The sequence below is a fragment of the Spermophilus citellus genome, assembly GCF_964194105.1.
Source record: "Spermophilus citellus genome assembly, chromosome: 5".
Lineage (NCBI taxonomy): Eukaryota > Metazoa > Chordata > Mammalia > Rodentia > Sciuridae > Spermophilus > Spermophilus citellus.
Window position 1 is genome coordinate 7,719,771 of NC_138186.1, and position 19,098 is coordinate 7,738,868.

Here is a 19,098-nt window from a genome sequence, read left to right on the forward strand (position 1 = left end):
CGTGGGAACACACTCCACTGGGGAAAGATGGGCACGTTGCCTTCTGAAGTTCACGGATTCGCCGGCTGTTGTGCTTCTGATATTGGGAAGTCACACGAGCAGGGCCTTGTTATTTCTCTAATGAATCATCCTCATCCCCTAGCTGAGCCCCAGGGGGTCCTGTCTGCCCTGGCATACTGTCACACACTCCAAAACACACACTCTCAATGATGATTTGAAATAGAAAGGATTCCTACCTATATCTCCATTGGGGCAGATAATTGAGGGGGGTGTACATTCCCTCAGAACTCACAGACCTGTGAGTGGAGACAGGCTTGACATTACTGATAGGTGATGGGCACTTGAAGTGCTTTCTAGGGGTCCTCTGCTCTTCTGGCTGCCCCCCATCAGCAGTATGACCCTTGGCAAAACGTTAACCCCTGAACCATCGCTTTCTCTGTGCAATGGATCTAACGTCTGCTTCTTTATCTGACAGGATTATTCTCAAAAAATTCTTTAAATCGTTTATACAAAAATATATAAATAAAACATTATAATTGCTATTTACAAATTATTTGAAGAAATGCATTTCTTTCTCATGCTGTAGAGTTGGGTATAATCTTTAGGGTCTAAAGAAAAAAAAACAGATTTTTTTATCTAACAAATTAAAATAATTGAATTACAGAAAAACCTAATTATAATTCTCCTCCAGATTCACTAGATTCATAATTTACGTTGCAAATGAGTTTGCTGGTTAGGGCATTGATTAAAATCACTGCTATATAAAATAGTTCATTCAATATTTCTTTGGGAATGCAAATTCAAGCTCAGCAAACAGTAAGCACACTTTGAAAATGAAATACTGTTGACATTCTAGGAGATGATTAAGAAAATTAAGAAACCATAACCCAAAAGTGTTTTTTATATGATCTTATTGATTTCTCCAAAACAATGACAATGAAATCTGAATTATGAGTCAACGGTAAACCCTTGAGCTCAGGTACCCTTTTAGGGCACTCTTCTATCCAATGAAAAGGCAATAACCCCAGCACAGTGAGCTTTCAGTTTGAGAGAAACACAAGTTCTAGCTGTTCCCCAGCTTCTGGCACTCAACCCAAGACCAGGTCTGCCTTGAATACTGATCCCAGGGAAGTGGCCCTCCCACACTCATGTTAAGTCCTTCCTCTAAAACTCTTAACAAGGAAACACAGGCTTCTGACAGGCTTTTGGAAGGATGGAACTCATCTTAACCTTAGCCCAACCCTAATTTATTTGTAAGACCAGTGACTTTGACACCAGGCAGCATTTTATTTTGAATCAGAATGATTAAAGGCATATACTGTTAGTTCTATTTCTAAATAATGATCAATTCCTGTGCACTGGAAGTGTGGCACCCCTTCCCTCCCTGAATAAGAAAGTCTGCAACAAGTGAAGCCATTACCTCGCCTCCCTTTCTTTTAAGCAGCAAAGTGGCGAGACTCATTCCCATGGATGGGGTTGCACATTCTGGTACTTGTTGCAAATTCTGAACCTAGGTTTGACAGTGATTTGGTTGGTTCTCAGAGGATAAAACTGAACGTCTAGAATCATCCAGCACAACACAGGTTAACACACTTGATTTCCTGCTCACATTTATTGGGGTCAGAGAAACTAAAACAGTTATTTTCCTCCCAAAGAATTGGAAAAATATAATACAATTTTTAAAGCACATAACAAACTTTCTGGGTCTTGAATCGACAGGAGATATAATAGCCTAGAGGTATCAATTCTGGCGGCTTTATCAAATGTCAGTCACCTAAGGCATTTCTGAAATTGTCCTTAAAGCTGCACACAGACCCGGATTCTACGCACATAAAGGCATCTATTCATGAACAGAAAGAGAGGTCATTCAGGAGCACTGAGTAGGGAAGGATAAGGAAATACATATTTAGATTCTGAATAATTTTCAGAGAAAACTTAGGGTTCCCAGCGATTTACATTGAAATAAACACACTGTAGATTTTCAAACCTGGATAGATAAGATTTGTGTGATGCAGGCTCCAAGAAAACTCACACTGTGAATTATTTGTTTTTCAAAGGCTGCTTTCAGAGTACGGATTTCAAGTCCAAAGCAAACACCTGGGGCATGAACAGATAGGATGCCTAAGATTCTAACCCTGGCTTTCAGTCAGCTTTCCTCCAACTCCCTACCCAATAACATGAAAAAAAATTCCTAGAAGGGGCAACAACAGCTAGATGGTGTGTCGTAACAGCTGGTGGCATTTCTGGATGGTGGCTTATTACACCAGATTGCAATTTGGTGGAGGATTTTTGAATTCTATTTCAAATGGACTGCACCACTCCAAACACAAGGAGATCTTTGTCACAACATTCAAACAGTCTTAGGTAGATGCAGGCGTTTTTCCTAAAACAGAATCACCAGGGTAAGTAAGACAGAGCTGAAAGAAGAAGGGGACAAGCTGTATATACTCTGTCCCTGGCCGATTACTGGACAGGATAGCATCAGCCTCCCCTACCCAGGCCATCAGCTCTCTCCTGTGTAAACGAGGTCTCTGGCTTGGCTTGCTCTATGCCCCTGGTCGCACCAGAGACACATGTGGGTTCAAACTCCCCACCTGTTCCTGTGGATTCAGTCACCATTTTTTTTCAGGCACTTTACAACATTAAAAAATATTAAATCCATTTATTTAAAATCAGTTTAACAAACACCCCCCGCCCCCCCTTGCCTAGCCCTGGCAAAGGAAAAAAAAAAGTAGCTAATTCTGTTATAAAATGTCTGTGAGAAGACAAATCCCTTTAATTTTGCCAAGGAAATAGCATAGACATTTTCTTCTACCTTTACTACAAATTCATAAGAACACAGCACTCGGGTTACTTGAAATCTGCCCCTGTTTGGAGAATCTCTGTGAACCAAGCTCAGAGAAGTTACTGACAGAGGTGTGCATTGCCACGACTGGTACAAACTCGGTATAACTTGGTACAAAAATCCAGTTTCAGTTGGGTTCCTATGATCCCCTGAGCAGTTACAAATGCCCTTTACCTATAATGAGGAAGTAGTCTATGTGTAAAACAAAGCAAATAACCATTCAAATATATGTACATTTATATTTATACCAATGTGAGATACACTGATGGAGTTCATGTTGTTGTTTTTTTTCCTGAAGTATTAAAAGATTCAAAGTCACTTATTATTGAGAAATTTCTGATTAATGATTAAAAATTATTTGGGGTGGCTGCCATTCAAAAGTTTTTCCAGAGTTCAAACTATAAATGAAAAAGTACAAGACAAATGATCAAACTATGTTAATGCATATGCAAACATGATACAACGGAACCCATTATTCTGTATAATTAGTATACACTAATAAAAAAGGACATGACCCATGAATGTGCTCTATGTATATCAGTTATCAATATGTATGTGTGACTTAAAATTCCTTAAATATGTACATCCCCACTTAGGATACATTCCATCACATAGAAAAAGCATTAACTTCAATCAGGGGTCCAGGATAGCAGCAATGTAATAATCTAGTTACCTCAGAAAATCTGACGGGCCCTGATTTTTCCCAGTGTGGCGTCCCTGGCTTTGGGGAGAGGTCTCAGTGAACATTTAGCACAGCTCTTGTGAGCCACCAGGCTGCGCTGCTGATGGCAATAATATAATCCTGTCACTGGAGAGAATATTCTTGTCTTTCCAGGCCCATTTATGCAAGTCTGACTAATGGTGTAATGGGAAAAGTAAGTCACAATGAGGTGATATAAATCTCTTTCAGATATATATAATAGCGTTCCCATTTTGTTTCTTACATATCTTGTTGTTGTCTTATCGGTGCCTTGTACACACAGAGAATATTCAGATGTCTTAACAGCTGCAGATAGAGAAATACTAAATTATTCAGAGAGCTGCTCTGAATGGTTGGAAGATAGGTCAATCTCTTGGTTACCAATGCATGTTTTTATAGACATGGTATGATTTGAACTGAGTACTGTGTTAAAAAAGAGTCATCTTTCTGGGTCTATCCCCTTGGGTAAGTCATGAACTTGCAACCCACATCTACATATATACTGTGCAAAAATTCTTTAGGTTGATGGATAATGAGCCATTTTAATTCTAGGACGAGAGAATGGCTTTTAGGGAAATATTTGTTTCTACTATCGAGCATATAATGTGTGCCCAGTGGGTAGACATTCCAGTTAGGCTGCAAGCCACAGGGCTTCTAGGTGGACATATGGCCTCTGTCGTGTACTTTCAGACCCAAGCCCAGGTCTGTTGGGTGTGTGAACACAGAGCCCAGGGAAGGTCCTTGTCATCTGTGATGAATGTTCTGAGCCTCTACCACTCTACCCCTATTTCATATGAACCAATCCCTCAGGCCACAGCTACTGGCTGTGAGAGACAAGCTGGTCACCTTAGAAAAGTAACCTTTGCCAAAGGAGAGACACTTAAATTAGACGGTGTTGTTTTCGGGCTGCAGCCCTTTCACTGGGAAGGGCCAGCTCCCTCTGCACAGCAGTCTCCACTGCTTGAAGCTGAGATCACAGGAAGAGAAACCCATTGTGATTCTGCCAAGTCACTGTGGGAACGTTGGGAACAGCACACCCAGTAACGGGCAGAGGCACAACTATCAGCTGCTCAGATAAGCAGCCTGCTTTGTAGCTCTTAGGAGAATTTCTCACACGCAGTCTTAGCCTTCCCCTCCTACAGCGGGTTTCCCCGTTTCTCATGGTGCTCAAATCAAACAGAGCAGACTCTTCTTCTCAGTTAGCATGAATGTTGCCAACCGCGACAACACGTTTATTATATTAAATGTTCGCTCAGCCTCCTTGGATTTGGCTGGAAGATGAACAGTCCAGTGGGATCGTCCAGATGATAAAATGGTTTGTTAGTTCCTCCCAAGCAACCCCAACGCTCCCCACATGCTCCGCGGGCACAGCCTGGGGCGGCGGTGGCAGCTCTGGTTACACTGGAACACTTGCACCCAGGACTGACTCAGCCTCTTCTGATGCTGAGGCTGGAAGGCAAGTTCAAAGTCTGGACGCAGAGGCACTTCCAAAGTTTGGCAAGGGGAAGGAGGCAAGATCACTAAGTGGGGCTTTAGCGCTGTGCTGTCTCAGGTAACCCAGATGTTTGTGGCACATGCACGCAGAGATCATCTTAGGTTGTAGACGGGTCGTGCTTTTTCTTCTTGCCCCGACAGGACTTGCAGACACAGCAGATTATGCACGGGGAGGCCAGAAGTAACAATGGTGACGTCACCAAGGCAATGATGCCCAATCCCACCAGAATTCCCACCACCTGGAAGTTTAAAAGAAAGCTGATGTCAGCACTTAAGTTTTCTTACGTGTGTAGTTATTCCAACTGCACCATTTCCTATGGACTGAAAGCTTGTGTCCCCCCAACTACAGATCTGTACGTTGATACTCTAATCCCCAGGGTGATGATACTTGGTGACGGGGCTTCTGGGTGTCAATTAGGTGGAACTCTCATGATGGGAATAGTGTCCATATAAGAAGAGAGACCACAGAAATTGCTTCTTCTTATCTCCCTCTCTGTGTGTGTCACATGAGGACATGGCAAGAATGTGGCCATCTGTGAGTCAGGAAGAGAACCCTCACCAGAATCTGACCATGTTGGCACCCAGAGCTTAGACTTCCCAGACTCCAAAACTGTGAGAAGTAAATTTTTGTTGTTTAAGTCACCCAGCCTATGAACATATGTCATAGTAGCCCGAAAGACTAAGCTATCATCTCAGGCACAAGAGATAGTTACATTTATGGGAACTTCAGCCATTGCTGAATGGTCTGAGCTGGACATAAACTAAAAAGATAAAATGGACTAAGTCCAGGGTGAGGACCAACCCTTGAGTGCTAACCAGAGCTTACTGCAAGCTCAACAGAACTGTGAACTAGGCATCAGCTTGTTCTCTATCTGAGTTTCCTCAAGGGTCTCATAGTGGAGTTAATAATGATCAGCAGGATGTTAGCATCAACTCCACCAAAAGGAGCAAAGGCTTTGATAAATATAAAAACTATGAAAATGAACCATGGCTCCCTTGGAACCTCCACTGAACACACGGTGGCCTGCACAGAAGGACCTCAGTCCTAGCAGGGTGAGCACGACTTTAGAGCGTGGCCTTTGATAGCTAATGTGCCCGCAGGGTCTTAGGAAAGACCTCTCCCATGTTCCAGAACATCCACCCGCGTTCTGTGGGGCTCTGGGACTGTGTGGCTCTCTGGTGCCTCGGCCCTTTCACGTGTCCTCGCGGAGCCTGTTTGGCTCATGACTTATCCTCAGGCAGCTGCCCCCACCTCTGGCCTCTCCCTGCCCCAGAACCCCCCAGCCCCTCCCAGGCCAGCATGGGTAAGGAAGGAATAGCGTAGGGGACAAAGACGCGGCCCCCTAAGCCTTCAGCAGCCTGGTTTCTGTCACATCCTTTCAAGGTCAGACTACCTGTGTGCGGTTCCACATCACTGAGGCTCTCGAGTGGCCCAGCTTATTCCTGCATGGTCCTTTGTCATAGTGTCTGAGGAAAATGTCATTCTGGAAGACAAAGGGAGGGTTTCAGGAACACGCAGTTCAAATTGAGAGAGAGGAGGACATAAACCACACCAGTCACCGGGTGACACGAAGACCCTTCTCCAGGAACTCCCAGCCTGCCATCTTTCACTCATCAAGGTAGTTTTATAAATCACCCAGTGAAAAGAGATCGTAGTCAATGAGACTCTTGATTGGCTCTACAAAAAAAGTGGGATGACTTGGTCAATGACCTTAGGAAGGTCATCGAGAGCATTAGCAGAGGTGGAGAGGGAAATGCCCTGGAGAAGGCCAGACAGAGAAAGGTTTCAACTAGAGGGGCAGCAGGAGACACAGCCACAGAGAAGGGGCTGAAGAAGACATGAAATCTGACAACGCAGAGATGCTCTGGGGGAAAGACGATGATCATGGTTTGCACGTGATGCTGAACCTGCAGACAGGGGAGACATCCGGGCAGTACTGTTCAAAGGGCAGCTCAGTCCAGAGATCTGGCTTGGGCATGGAGACCTGGGCATCCAAGTCCATGGGGCGGAAGGAATCACGGATGTGAATGAGCGTGCCCAGGGACAGCACTGTTGAGAGCAAGATGCTGCCCATCACACCCTTAACAGTGGATCAAGGAAGAGCCTGGAAGGGGACCAGGACTCGGCCAGAAGAGGAGGAGGGAGCCAGTGGGGATGGTAGCTGCAGCGGAGGCGGCCTAGTACTGAACGTGCCATCTAGGAAAGGGCTGAAGTCTCCACTGGGCTCTACCAAGAAGAAGTCACTCAGAACCCTGGAAAGAACCCAATGTGAGCACAGCGCCCTGCACGCTGCCTGGGGTGAGTAAGGCCAGCAGCAAGGGGCGACCAGGCTGGAGAGAAGCAGAGGGCAGGCTAGAGGAAAGGCTGGTTTTGACACGGCGCAGGGTGGCATGGGTGGACATGGAAGGAGTAGAGAGAGGAAGTTCAAGCCCCAGCATAGAGGAGAGATAACCAAAGGGGGTTGTCTCTGAGGCCACCCATGGGAACAGGATTCCCAAGCAGACTGTTATCATTTCAGCTGGGCGCGGTGCCAAACGCCTGCAATCTCAGCAGCTGGAAAGGCTGAGGCAGGAGGAGCGTGAGTTCAAAGCCAGCCTCAGCAGCAGTGAGGCACTAAGCAGCTCAGTGAGACTCTGTCTCCAAATAAAATACAAAGTAGGGCTGGGAAGGTGGCTCAGTGATCAATGCCCCTGAGTCCAATCCCTGGAGCAACACCCTCCACCCCCCAAAAAACTAACATTTCAGCCTCTGAAACTGCAGGGATGAAGGTCAAGGCAGGAACAAACTCAGTGCCTGCCCCAGTTCACTCAAAATCTCTGGGGCAGACAGACTCAGGGCCCCTTCTCCCGGCCCCAGCCTCTCAACTTTCACACACACAGACATCAACACCGTCATGTGACCCAGAAGAGTAGCCTAGAGAAAACACGGTAACAGACAAGCCAATGCCTTGGGCCAAAACAGAGCAAATGGATCTCAGAACACAGAGACAAAAAAGATGCTTCAACACTTAAAACCTGTATGCTCAGCCATTTCACATCTGTCCCGTTTCATCTCGAGGAGGACCAGCGGCATTGTGACAGAACACAGTGTTCTCCACAACATCCCACAGAGTCTCTCGGCCTCGGGACAGAGAACCGGAGCACACATTTAGTTCCTGAGAGTCCTGACTCCTGAAGAGAGTCTCCTGGGCCCAGCTGCCTTGGGGACTGAACCCAGCCACACTGGCTAAACACCCACACACTGCGGCCCTCTTACCTGCACTCTCACTCACAGAGAGAAATTGCCTGTTGAATTAAAGCAAACCAAGCAACAAAACCGAGAGCTGAGAAAGAATGGCCACCCAGCCATGATGGAGGGCTTGTACTGATTTGGTCTCATATTATAGGTCCAAACTGCCCACGGAGGGAAAATCTACAGACACTCTATGCTGCCCCGACTCTGAAAGACTAGAATCAGAGTAAGACTGTCAACTCTGAGGTGACCAGGCACCTTGGCACAAGGCTGAAGGCACTGCAGCTGGAGCTGAGAAGACAGGCCACATGAATGGCAAGAGGAAACCGTGACGAGGCAAGTCCCCAGAGCCAGAAAGGAACAGGGACAAAACACAACCAATACTGCTGCTGTGCTGCTGAACAAGAGCTCCTTAAGAGGTGCCACTGATCTGGACTCTTGTTTTCCTTAAATTCAAACAGAGGAAAATAATCTAATTACAGGAGACAGAACAAGTGTCCCCAAAGACATCAAGCCATAGAATCTGTGAATATGTTCTCGTAAATGGCTCACAGGCCTTGGCAAGTGTGATTGAATCAAGGACCTTGAGGTGGAGGAGACGATCCAGAATAATACAAATGAGCCCAATCTAATCACATAGGTCTTTAAAGGCAGAGAATCGTCCAGCTGTGGTCAGAGGGCACAGCAACTATGGAATGAGGAGCAGAGAGATGTGCTGTTACTGGCTTTGAAAATGGAGAAAGGGGGTCATCAACCTTGCAATGTACGCATCCTCTAGAAGGTAGAAAGTGAAAGGAAACGATTCTCCTCTGCGACCTTGATTATAACCCAATAAGATCTGAGTTGGACTTCTAATGTACAGAAATACAAAATAATGCACTTGTGTTGTCCTGAGCCACTGAATTTATGATGATTTGTGACTATCTGTTACAACAGCAATACAAAACTAATACACTAATAGGCCCCCACAAACTAGAGTGAGAAAATGGTCAGAAAGCAAGAAAGACATGCCACTAAAACAGAAGCTTTTTTTTTTTTTTAAAGCTACGGTAGCTAAAGAAGGGTTTACAGTAATCTCAGGTAGGAGGGGAGTGGCCGGTATAGCTCAAGGGCCTGGGTTTGATCCCCAGCACAGCCAAAAAAACAAAAAAAGAAAGAAGAAGAAAAACAATGTGGCAGGCTAGGAAGTCTCATTAAGAAAAATAAAGACCTTTTTCAGGACAACATAGGCTCAACATTCAACCTTTTAAAGGAGCAGCTGTGGACAGATGCTGTGGTGCAGATACAGTGCAGGGAAGACCACACTGGCCTCTTCAGATGGAAACTTACGTCCAGGTTCTGCAGGCAGTACCAGCAAAACGTGTGTTTGCAGTTCTTGCACATCATCTGGGCACAGCCTTCGTTGCGTTCGATATAAACTCGGCACACTGGGCACTGCTTAATGGGGGCTTCTGCATCTGTCCCAAAGAGGGCCCTAGAAACAAAATAGAGGGAAAGCTGAATTCAACTGATGGCCATCGACTGATTTCCCAGCTCTCAGTTACCTGTGCTTAAAATCCACTTTCAAAAACAAAACAAAACAAAACAAAAATGGTGGGGATAAAAATAGGAGAAACAGATTATTAGTTGTTCGGGTAACTCAAAATAAGAAAGAATATTTACTTTGGCTTTCGGTCAATTATGTAATTACACTTTCCACAGCTGACTTAACTCATTGCTTTGTCAAATTAATATTTCATTTCCTGAGCGCACTGAATAATAAATTGGAGGAGTGAGCTACAGCAGAGAGAAACTGGCTCAGGGTCCAAATGGGGCGTGCGTTGTCCATCTAGTGATCTGCTCATTCGATAAATGGAGGAGAGGGGTTCAATAATCAATACCATAAGATATTAGATGAATAGGCCAGTACAGGCTCACAGCCTAAGGGGCACAGAAAACAAGAAGTGGGACCAACTGGTGGGAGGGAGGGGCCAGAGCTCCAGGTTACATTTTGGTCTTGTTTTTCAAGACCACCTCCCTGCCCAGGGGCATCTTGGTCACAGAGTGCTGCCCACTCTATGACCAGATTTGGTACCTGCAAGAGCCTTACATAGGGGTGTGGGGGACAGTTTCTATTTTCATACCTGTTTTGCTAGTGGAGAAAGAAACTCAGGAAGAGTGTCTGTGTAAGGACACTCAGATGCCAAGTGACACCGTCAGAACTCATGTCATCCTCTCCTGCAGTTCTTCACATTGCCTGTGAGGCCAGGGCCCTGAATCTGGATAAGGAGCTGGTGCCTGCTGTGTGTGTAGGTCTGTTTTCCCCTCGTCTGGTCTGAGATTTGAGCACAGCTGCACCTCCAGGCAGCATTACCCTTCCTGAAGACTGGTCTGCACACTCGGAGGGCCCGGGGTGACGATGCCAACCGGCCCAGAACACTGGCATTTTGTTCTTGCCAATGCAGAGCAGCCACAGCCTCAAGCAAAGCAAGGATCCAACATAAAGGTCTCTCACTCAGGATCCTGCTGCTGCCACAAAGAACCTTCCAAACGAAAAGGTGCTGATTTCACAGCTTCTCATCATAACAAAATCTTCATCTCAGCTCCATCTTTTCAGAGAATAAAGTGCTAGGAGAAGCTCTCTTCCTACATTTCCCAAGAATTCAGGACTGGTACTGTACTGCTGGGCTCTCTCTGCTCTGATTGGCACACCTCAGGAGCTGGCGATTTCATCAGGTAAGAAAATAATCTGTCTCATTCTGCACACAGAAAGAACAAGCTACCCCAACGAGCAGGCAGATGTGGGAACCAAACAGATGGCTGTGGACAAGTCACACCTTCTACTGAGAACCCTGGAGCATGGAGCCTCTCTACCCAAGAGAAAGCTAAATTCACACAAGCTCTAGTCTCACCATATCTGGAAGATTCTTTTGGGTCAAGTAACTAAAATCCCTTTTAGAAATGCTTTTGTCATTATTCTATGTTACTGATTTACCAACTCTGACACACTGCTCAGGGATATTGTATAAGAAAATAACAAGTCTCTGAATGCCATCATGATCACCCCTGCTCCCAGGGAACCCATATTGGGTGTCCGAGAACACCCCTGGATAATCTCAGACAGTCCCTTCCTTACCCGTGCTCGGTTGGCAGGACGATGGGCTGGCTGTCCCTGCAGGAGACCCCAGCGTGCCACGCATCCTTGCAACATGAGCAGAATTTCAGGTGGCAGGAAGGGCATTCCACCAGCACCGGCTGTCCTGGGTCACTTGCTGCAACGGGGCACACTGTCTGACAGTCTGCAACAGGACACCACGTTCGGCGGGGGTCCAGGTGAACTTCTAAAACAGAAAGAAAGAAACACCTGTTTCTTCTGCCTGTCCCTGATCCAAGATGGAGGCTCTCTGCCCTTCGTTTTCCCTCTTTTACAGACCAACACCCACGGAAGTGTAATAGAACCAGAGGGGACGACTTCCATGGTCAGTCTTCATAATGGGTCTAAACTTACCTCCACGAGGCTGCCCACATTTCTCAAGGTAGGTACTGATGGAATAGGGTACCACTGCCTCTACGAACAAATCAAGGGTCTTCTCTCTAACCAGTGTTTGCAACCCTAGAGTATTTCTTCCCTCATCTGCTGCGGCCTAGCCAGGAAGTCAGGTTTCCTGACAGTTGGGCCTTCTGCTGTTCTACCAACGTGCTCGTAGGGGACAATGTGTAAAGGACCCACAACTTCCAGGAGGTAGGGACTTTTACAGACCATAGATGGTAGCCCATCCTGTAACACTGGCTAGGAATGGTACCCTATTCCACAGGAGGGAAGATGGGTGGGAGATGAACAACCATCCATTGAGTGTCTACAAAACTTGCTAAGTTTTTCCTTTCTTTCAATCACAGACTCCATGTTCTCTTTGTATGATACGACCTTTCAGGAAACAGACCATGCGGAAAATGAGGCCACTTGAGAGACAGCACAGCCCTTTTTCCTCTGAACCAACACCTTTGGTAGACATCAAACTGATGAGATTCTAGTTTAAAACTCCTAAGGCTTGTGATTCCTAGAAATCTATATACATGAGACAAAGAAATCCAGAGGGTGGTGCAGAAAGAAAACGAAAGCATTAAAAGTAGGAGTTTAGTTTTTAAAGTTAATAATTTCACAAATTCAACATTGAGGAAGACGGAAAATGTGAAATATTCCAATAAACATTGTCTCCATTGATGTCTTACCTAGAAAATGAAATAATTCAATCTCTCATTATTACAAGTTTTCATTTCAAAATAACATCCTTAAATAGAGAGTTTCATCTGATCATTCTGGGGGATGGTACTGGTGAATGATGAACCCACGACACAAATATCATCAGAAGAAGGGATCTCACTATTCAAAGACTCTCAGACTCCAGGAGAGACGGACCCTCTAATACCCCCAACTTTAGGAAGCCAAGGGAGGAGTGACATACATGGGATCCAAGGTCATGGCCTTTGCTTCCAAACTGTTCTATAATTGCTTTACTAACACTAAGCCCAAGGAGCGGAAGGCTGGAGTGGGACCTAGAGGTAAAGACTTCCACATCACAGATCTACTCGTCATTCATCAAAGGTCTTGTTTATTTGTTTTGTTTGGTGTTTGTGGTGCTAAGAACTGAACCAGGGTCTCACCACATATACTAGGCAAGTGCTTTACCACCGAGTAACATACCAGCCCTGTCAGAGGAAAAGAAGGGATAAAGGAAAGTTGAGACCTGGACAGACTGACACAGGATGTCAGGACGGATGGCACCTCTAGCGATCACTTCAACAGATGCCAGGGTGCGGTTCAGCCTGGGATCACCAATCAATGATAGTTACGGGTTCCCCTGGCTGCTCTCAGCCTAGCATTCAGGTACCCAAGGTAGCCCAAGAGAAGCACAGACAATAAAGAGGCCATCACAGACTTTGATGAGTTGCTATAAAGGATGTTAAGGACAGCTGTGGCACGCAGTCCCGTGCAAGGCAAGGGAGACCCAGAGCCCCAGAAAACAGGGATCTTCTGTATTTTTCCCCTGACAACGATAGAAAGGTCTGTGCAAAGGCGGGTAGAGGACGGGAGGAGGGAGACATGACAGGCTTCCTCACAGAGTCGTGCATCACTGAATGGCAGGGAGACACCCTGAGGTGCATTTTTTTTTTTTTAAAGAGAGAGTGAGAGAGGAGAGAGAGAGAGAGAGAATTTTTTTTTTTAATATTTATTTTTTAGTTCTCGGCGGACACAACATCTTTGTTGGTATGTGGTGCTGAGGATCGAACCTGGGCCGCACGCATGCCAGGCGAGCGCGCTACCGCTTGAGCCACATCCCCAGCCCCTGAGGTGCATTTTTTAAAAAATTTTTTGGTATTGGTACATAGAGTGAAAAAATAAGATAAATCAATATGACAATACAGAAAGACCTCTAAGATACATTTAGTGAAAACAAAGCAGATTGCAGAATATAAATGAGCCATTTTGATTATATATAAATATTTTCATAAGAATGTTGAAGAAACATATTAGCAGTTACCCTCAAATAAAGGTCAGGAATACAGAAAAGAGGTAATCCTTTACTCTATTTATTAACCTGAAAAGATATTAAAGATACTAACATTACTTATATACTTTTGAAAAACTGATTTTATAAAACCATTTTCAATATGGCATATGGGCAATGAACTCATAAATAATTCTGGAATTCAGCTATCCCCTAGGAATATATCTACCTATTTTTTTTTTTTTTGGTGGTACTGGGGATTGACCCCAGAGACTTGTGCCTGCAAGGCAAGCACTCTAACAACTGAGCCAGCTGTATCCCCAGCCCCATATTACCTTTTATAACACAAATTTCCCCTGTGTCTCACATTCTTCTCCACATACACAATTCTTATTCTGTGTTTTTCCTCTTCACTAAAAAGCCCCTTTCTTCTTTATCAAGTTTAAATTTGTTCTTAAAGAACCTACTTCTATTATGTGCTGCCTTAATTTGGGGTCACAGATCCGCATCTTGTTAATTGCTTTTCTCCAGTCACTTCTCAGAGATGGCCTTTCTCTCTTTAGTTAGTAGCAAGAGCTGTTTCTTATTTTATTTGTGGGCTCCAGTTGCTGACATGGTAATGGACTGCTACCTATTGATTTAAAGCAGTAACTTCTGGTGGTTTTAAGAGCATGGACATACTCTGTGCAAATGCCTGGCTATAACAATACACTCACATCATCCTGAATTGCCTCACAGTAGGACTTATTTTTCCACTCCCCCTAGTGCTCTCATCCACGATGGCCATAGCACACTGCAGCTGCCCAACAGCAGTCCTGGCATTAGGAGTATGTTACGACATGTCGTGGACCATGGACTTCTACCCACTTTGACTAGGGCTCTCACATTTGGAAAGACATCAACTTAGCAAAACATGAAACTTTACATGAAGCACTTCAACACGAAACCTCTTTATCCCTCTGCCCTGCTTCCTTTGCTCCAATGCGTGGACGGGATCCAAGACTTAGTCCCAGGTTCTGCCACGTTTTACTTACAGGACTCACGCCATCACTGGGCTCAACTCTCACTTTAACTTGGATTATTCCAAATGTCTTCTTCAGGCATGACCTCTTGTGATTATACGACCGAAAACTGACGTGCCTCGTTTTCACTGTTCCTTCAACAAATGACTGATTAAAAATACCTGGACATATGAAATAGAAAAACAGCGACTTCCCTCCTCAGACATGTCACAGTATGAAAAGGGAAAGAGCTGTTCAAAACACGTACAATATCAAAAAAGAAAAAGAGAAGGAAGAAAGAAAAAAAAGAAAAGGAAAACAAGTGATTCAAATACATGACAGTGCATCCCACAAGAAGATAACAAAAATGAAATTATTAACAAGTATCTGTGAGCAGCTCCGGGGTGGAGATAAGGACTATTTCATAGTTATGTACAGGAAATCTTTAATCCAAGTATCCTCAATGAAATTTCCCCATTTCACCAACTTTAAAATCGGAGAGTAGGATGAGTCCCTCTTAATCACTGAACGAAGCAGATGGCGCAAGCAAAGGTGGAGCACAGAGACTGACTGCCTTATCTAAAGCACCACAGAAACAGAGTTTTTAAAAAAAGAAAAGGCCCTGAGGAAGCAGCCTCCGGTGGTCAGGCCAGCGAAGGGTCGGTACAAAGGGAGAGAGTACCCTCTCCACACAGAGGAAACAGAGCGAGGACGCCAGCTGTCCCCTCCTGAGGAAGGCTCCAGGCAGCTCACAGGGGCCACCCGCGGCTCTCCCCAACTCCACCTTCAGTCACAGCACAGCACACTGGCAGCTTGAGGTCCGCTGCAGTGGCAGCATTTACACCCTAGGAAGTGGCACGTATGACAACTCAGAGCTGGCTTTCCCCTCCTAGAAAGACTGTCTACCATGGAACACAGGCCAAATTAAGAGCAAACACAATGTAAAACCTAGACCCAGCACAGAACAGCATGGCGCACAGAGAGGGAAAGTGAAGAGCAGAACACACAGCCCAAAAGGAAGAGGAGCCACAGAGGGGACCGTGACAGTTCTTTTAGCTATGTTTGCTGACCACCACTTCTATTTCCTGACCATCCTGCATACAGATAGCAGCATGTACCTAAAGTAAAACCCACATGCCTACACATCTCCTAAGGAGCAGACTGCTTCTGGTCTCATATCCCAATCCATTATTAACTGCTTCTAGTACATCCGTCTGGAGTCTTGGACTCAGCAACGCTCCATTGAAGTGCTCGGTGGAGTACAGGCTGTTCCTCCCAGAGTCAGAGAGGGGCGAAAAGAGGTGCTTCTGGCTGGGAGAGTGGCACACTCCTACGCATGATTGAAGCCCTGGGTTCCACGCCCAGTATCAAAAAGAGAGAGAGAGAGTGAGACACAGAGAGAGAGGTTCCTGGATCTCCCTACCAGGCTCTCAAGTACCCTCCAACCCACCAATCAGATGAGACTCACTCAGAGGATCAACACCGTCCCTCTTCTACACACAGAGGGTCAGGGGAGAAGACAAAGACCAGTAATCTATGAATTCAAAGTATTCACTGCTCTGAGAGCCCCCTCCTACCATGAAGCCCACTTTCTAAATGAATATGAAAGAAAAGCCCGCCAGTTGGAATCTGGCAGGTCACCGCCTAGAGGACGCCCACCCACCCAGCGCAGCACCCTCGGGCACCGTGCAGCAGCACCTGCCTATGGGAGGTTTGCTTCTGGGCAAAGTCCTTGCTTTCTCATATGGGTGCCTGAGCTTCTCCTGTAGCTTTTAAACACTGCTCTGGTTACACAGAACACTCAGGCCAAAGGAGTTGTGGCATCTCTTTGTGATCAGCCATTAAAAGAAGAGTAAATATATCCTGGGGAAACACAAATCTGGTCAAATTCCTGGAAGTCCTCCTAGCTGAGTAGGTTAGGAGGAGTGGATACTCAAAGGACTAAATGACTCAATTTCTCTTCCTGGAATATAGGGACAGGACTCAAGAGATTTATTCCTTGCAACTGAATAGCCACACACAGGTCTTTTGGTAGAAGGAGCATTTTGAAGAAAAGGTTCACTGTGTCTCTGGGCCTGAGGGCACAAAGAACACTTACATAATTTGTTTTTCTACCTGCCTTCTCTACTGTTGATTCATGGCAGAGACCCCTCAGCTGGAATGCACACTTTCTGCTCTTTCAATTGGGGAATTGCTAATTTGATTAGAATTGCCGGAGAGAAACCTCTGAGATTGTCACATCTGTGACAGCCAGATGACACTGAGTCAACAGTACTGCTTTTGAAGCTTATTTATAACTGCACATTTTTAGCAGCCACATTTAAGCCTATAGATTAGAACCACAAATAAGCAACTGATCTGATAGATATCCAAATTTCATCCAAATAAAGCAAAAGTAGAGATTCGCCCATGTAATACAGCAGTCTGGTTTCACAAAAGCAAAACAAACCAAAAAATTCCAGAGTGGAAACAGACCTTAGTTTTCACTGCACTCAGCCAGGGCTATCGCAAAGAAGAGAAAAGAGAAAGCGTGGTTTTACCACTTCCAAGAGCAACGATTTAACCCAGAATGTCCCTTATATAAAACAGGAGAGTCAAGATTAAAGACACTGTCTATCACATACTGAACACAGTGCCCAGCATATAGCAGGGTCTGCACAATAATTAGTGAAATTCTTCCCATTTTTTTCCTAATCTTCAACTTTAATGTGATTTTAAACCCTTTGAAAGGGGACCCACAAATCTATATTCTTTCTCATGGTGCTTTTTTCAAACAAGGGGTTGAGGAATCAATTGAGCTGAAAGTAGCAATTTTTTAAAAATGAAAGATTAGAAAAGAAAGCACGTTTTGCATCAATAAGTTTTGCCGGTTCTATCTTGGGGCATGTATGTGCACTGGTTTCCAGGTACAGCAGTGCCTCGGTATCCTGGGTTGGTTCCTGGAATAGCCTTCCCCTGCCAGATACCAAAATCTACAGATGTTCAAGTCCCATATATTAAAATAGCAGAGCGTTTGCAAAGATCCTAGGCACATCTTCCCATGTACCTTAAGTCATCCCCAGATTACATCATAAAACATTTCCAGGTTGCTTATAATGCTTGATACTATGAAATGCTACATAAATAACTGATATAGTGTATTAATTAGAAAATGATGAATAGGAAAACAGGTCTCCACACATTTAAGACAGACACAATTTTTTAAAAATATTTTTTTCAGTCCAGGGCTGGTTGAATCTGCAGAGGTAGAACTCAGAGATAGAGAGGACCAAGAAGAAAATCTATTTCTTTTTCTGGGTTACAGATCCTTTGAAAAAGCACAGAAACTTGCACAGAGTTGGGGCTCTAGGAACACCTGGTGGGAGGTTTCTGAACTTGTGCGACTTGGGAGGTATTTGTAAAGACCAAGCCCAATATCCCCAGGTTTACCCTACTTTCCTATTACATAAAGCTCCTCCTCTTACCCACACTCGAGATCCACTCATGATCCACTCGCCCACTGCCCCACGCTCGCCTTCTTTCCACTGCCCTCTTGAGAGAGAGGAGAACTCTGTCTGCCCCTAGCAGGCCCAACCCTGCATCCTGCACCCAGCTCCACCCCTCTGCACCTTAAGGACCTGGCTCCTGCAGCTTTCCTCCCTCCTGTACCAACCCTCTCTGCTGGATCAGCGATTCTCTAAACAACAAAACACCCCTTCAAAGAGCTATCCACTGGCCCTTCTCATTTCATAACATGGTAAGCCCTCTCCAAGCAGGTTCTTCCCCACCTCCTACCTCCAAAACCTCCAGTGCCCCTGACACCACTTCTTCATCCACACTGTGTTCCCCGACAAGCTCAGCGTTCTGGCTGTCAACCTGACCTTGGTGCTGACGACTCCAAAATTTATGTTGCTAGTCCTAACCTCTCCACTTCCCCTCCACCCTCTCTCTCTACTAGGGAAAGCTTGGGACAGGTCTACCTTCCAAATATACTCCAAAGTGGGGGCTGGGGTGGCTCAGTGGTAGAGTGCTTGCCTAGCATGTGTGAGGCACACTGGGTTTGATTCTCAGCACTGCATATAAATAAATAAAGGTCCAGTGGCAACTAAAAATACTTTTAAAATAAATAAATAAATTTATGTATGCGCGCGCGCACACACACATATATATATTCCAAAGTGGACAATGTTCAGTGCCTCCTCTTGTGAGGAGCCGAGCTGTTCCCCTCTAGGGGCCTTTGCATTTACTCTGCATCTGTCTGAGAGGTAACTCCCATGGGTGGTCATGTGGCTTGTGCACTTCAAATCAAGTCTCCACTCAGATATCACCTCCTCAGAGAGGTGTCCCATAAAAATCCTATC

The 19,098-nt window shown here is 45.2% G+C and overlaps 1 protein-coding gene across 3 annotated transcripts in view; it reads right to left on the reverse strand.

Annotated features, from left to right (window-relative positions):
- Positions 1-4,744: 4,744 nt before the first annotated feature.
- Positions 4,745-19,098, reverse strand: part of RNF144B (ring finger protein 144B) — a 169,803-nt gene continuing 155,449 nt past the window's right edge. For all 3 annotated transcript variants that reach the window (XM_081294359.1, XM_081294358.1, XM_081294357.1), the window contains exons 5-8: positions 11,387-11,591; positions 9,601-9,745; positions 6,434-6,523; positions 4,745-5,278 (exon numbers count right to left, since the gene is read on the reverse strand). In XM_081294359.1, the coding sequence (XP_081150485.1) occupies positions 5,138-5,278; positions 6,434-6,523; positions 9,601-9,745; positions 11,387-11,591 (581 nt within the window). In that variant the 3' untranslated portion in view covers positions 4,745-5,137. The remainder of the gene's footprint in view (positions 5,279-6,433; positions 6,524-9,600; positions 9,746-11,386; positions 11,592-19,098) is intronic.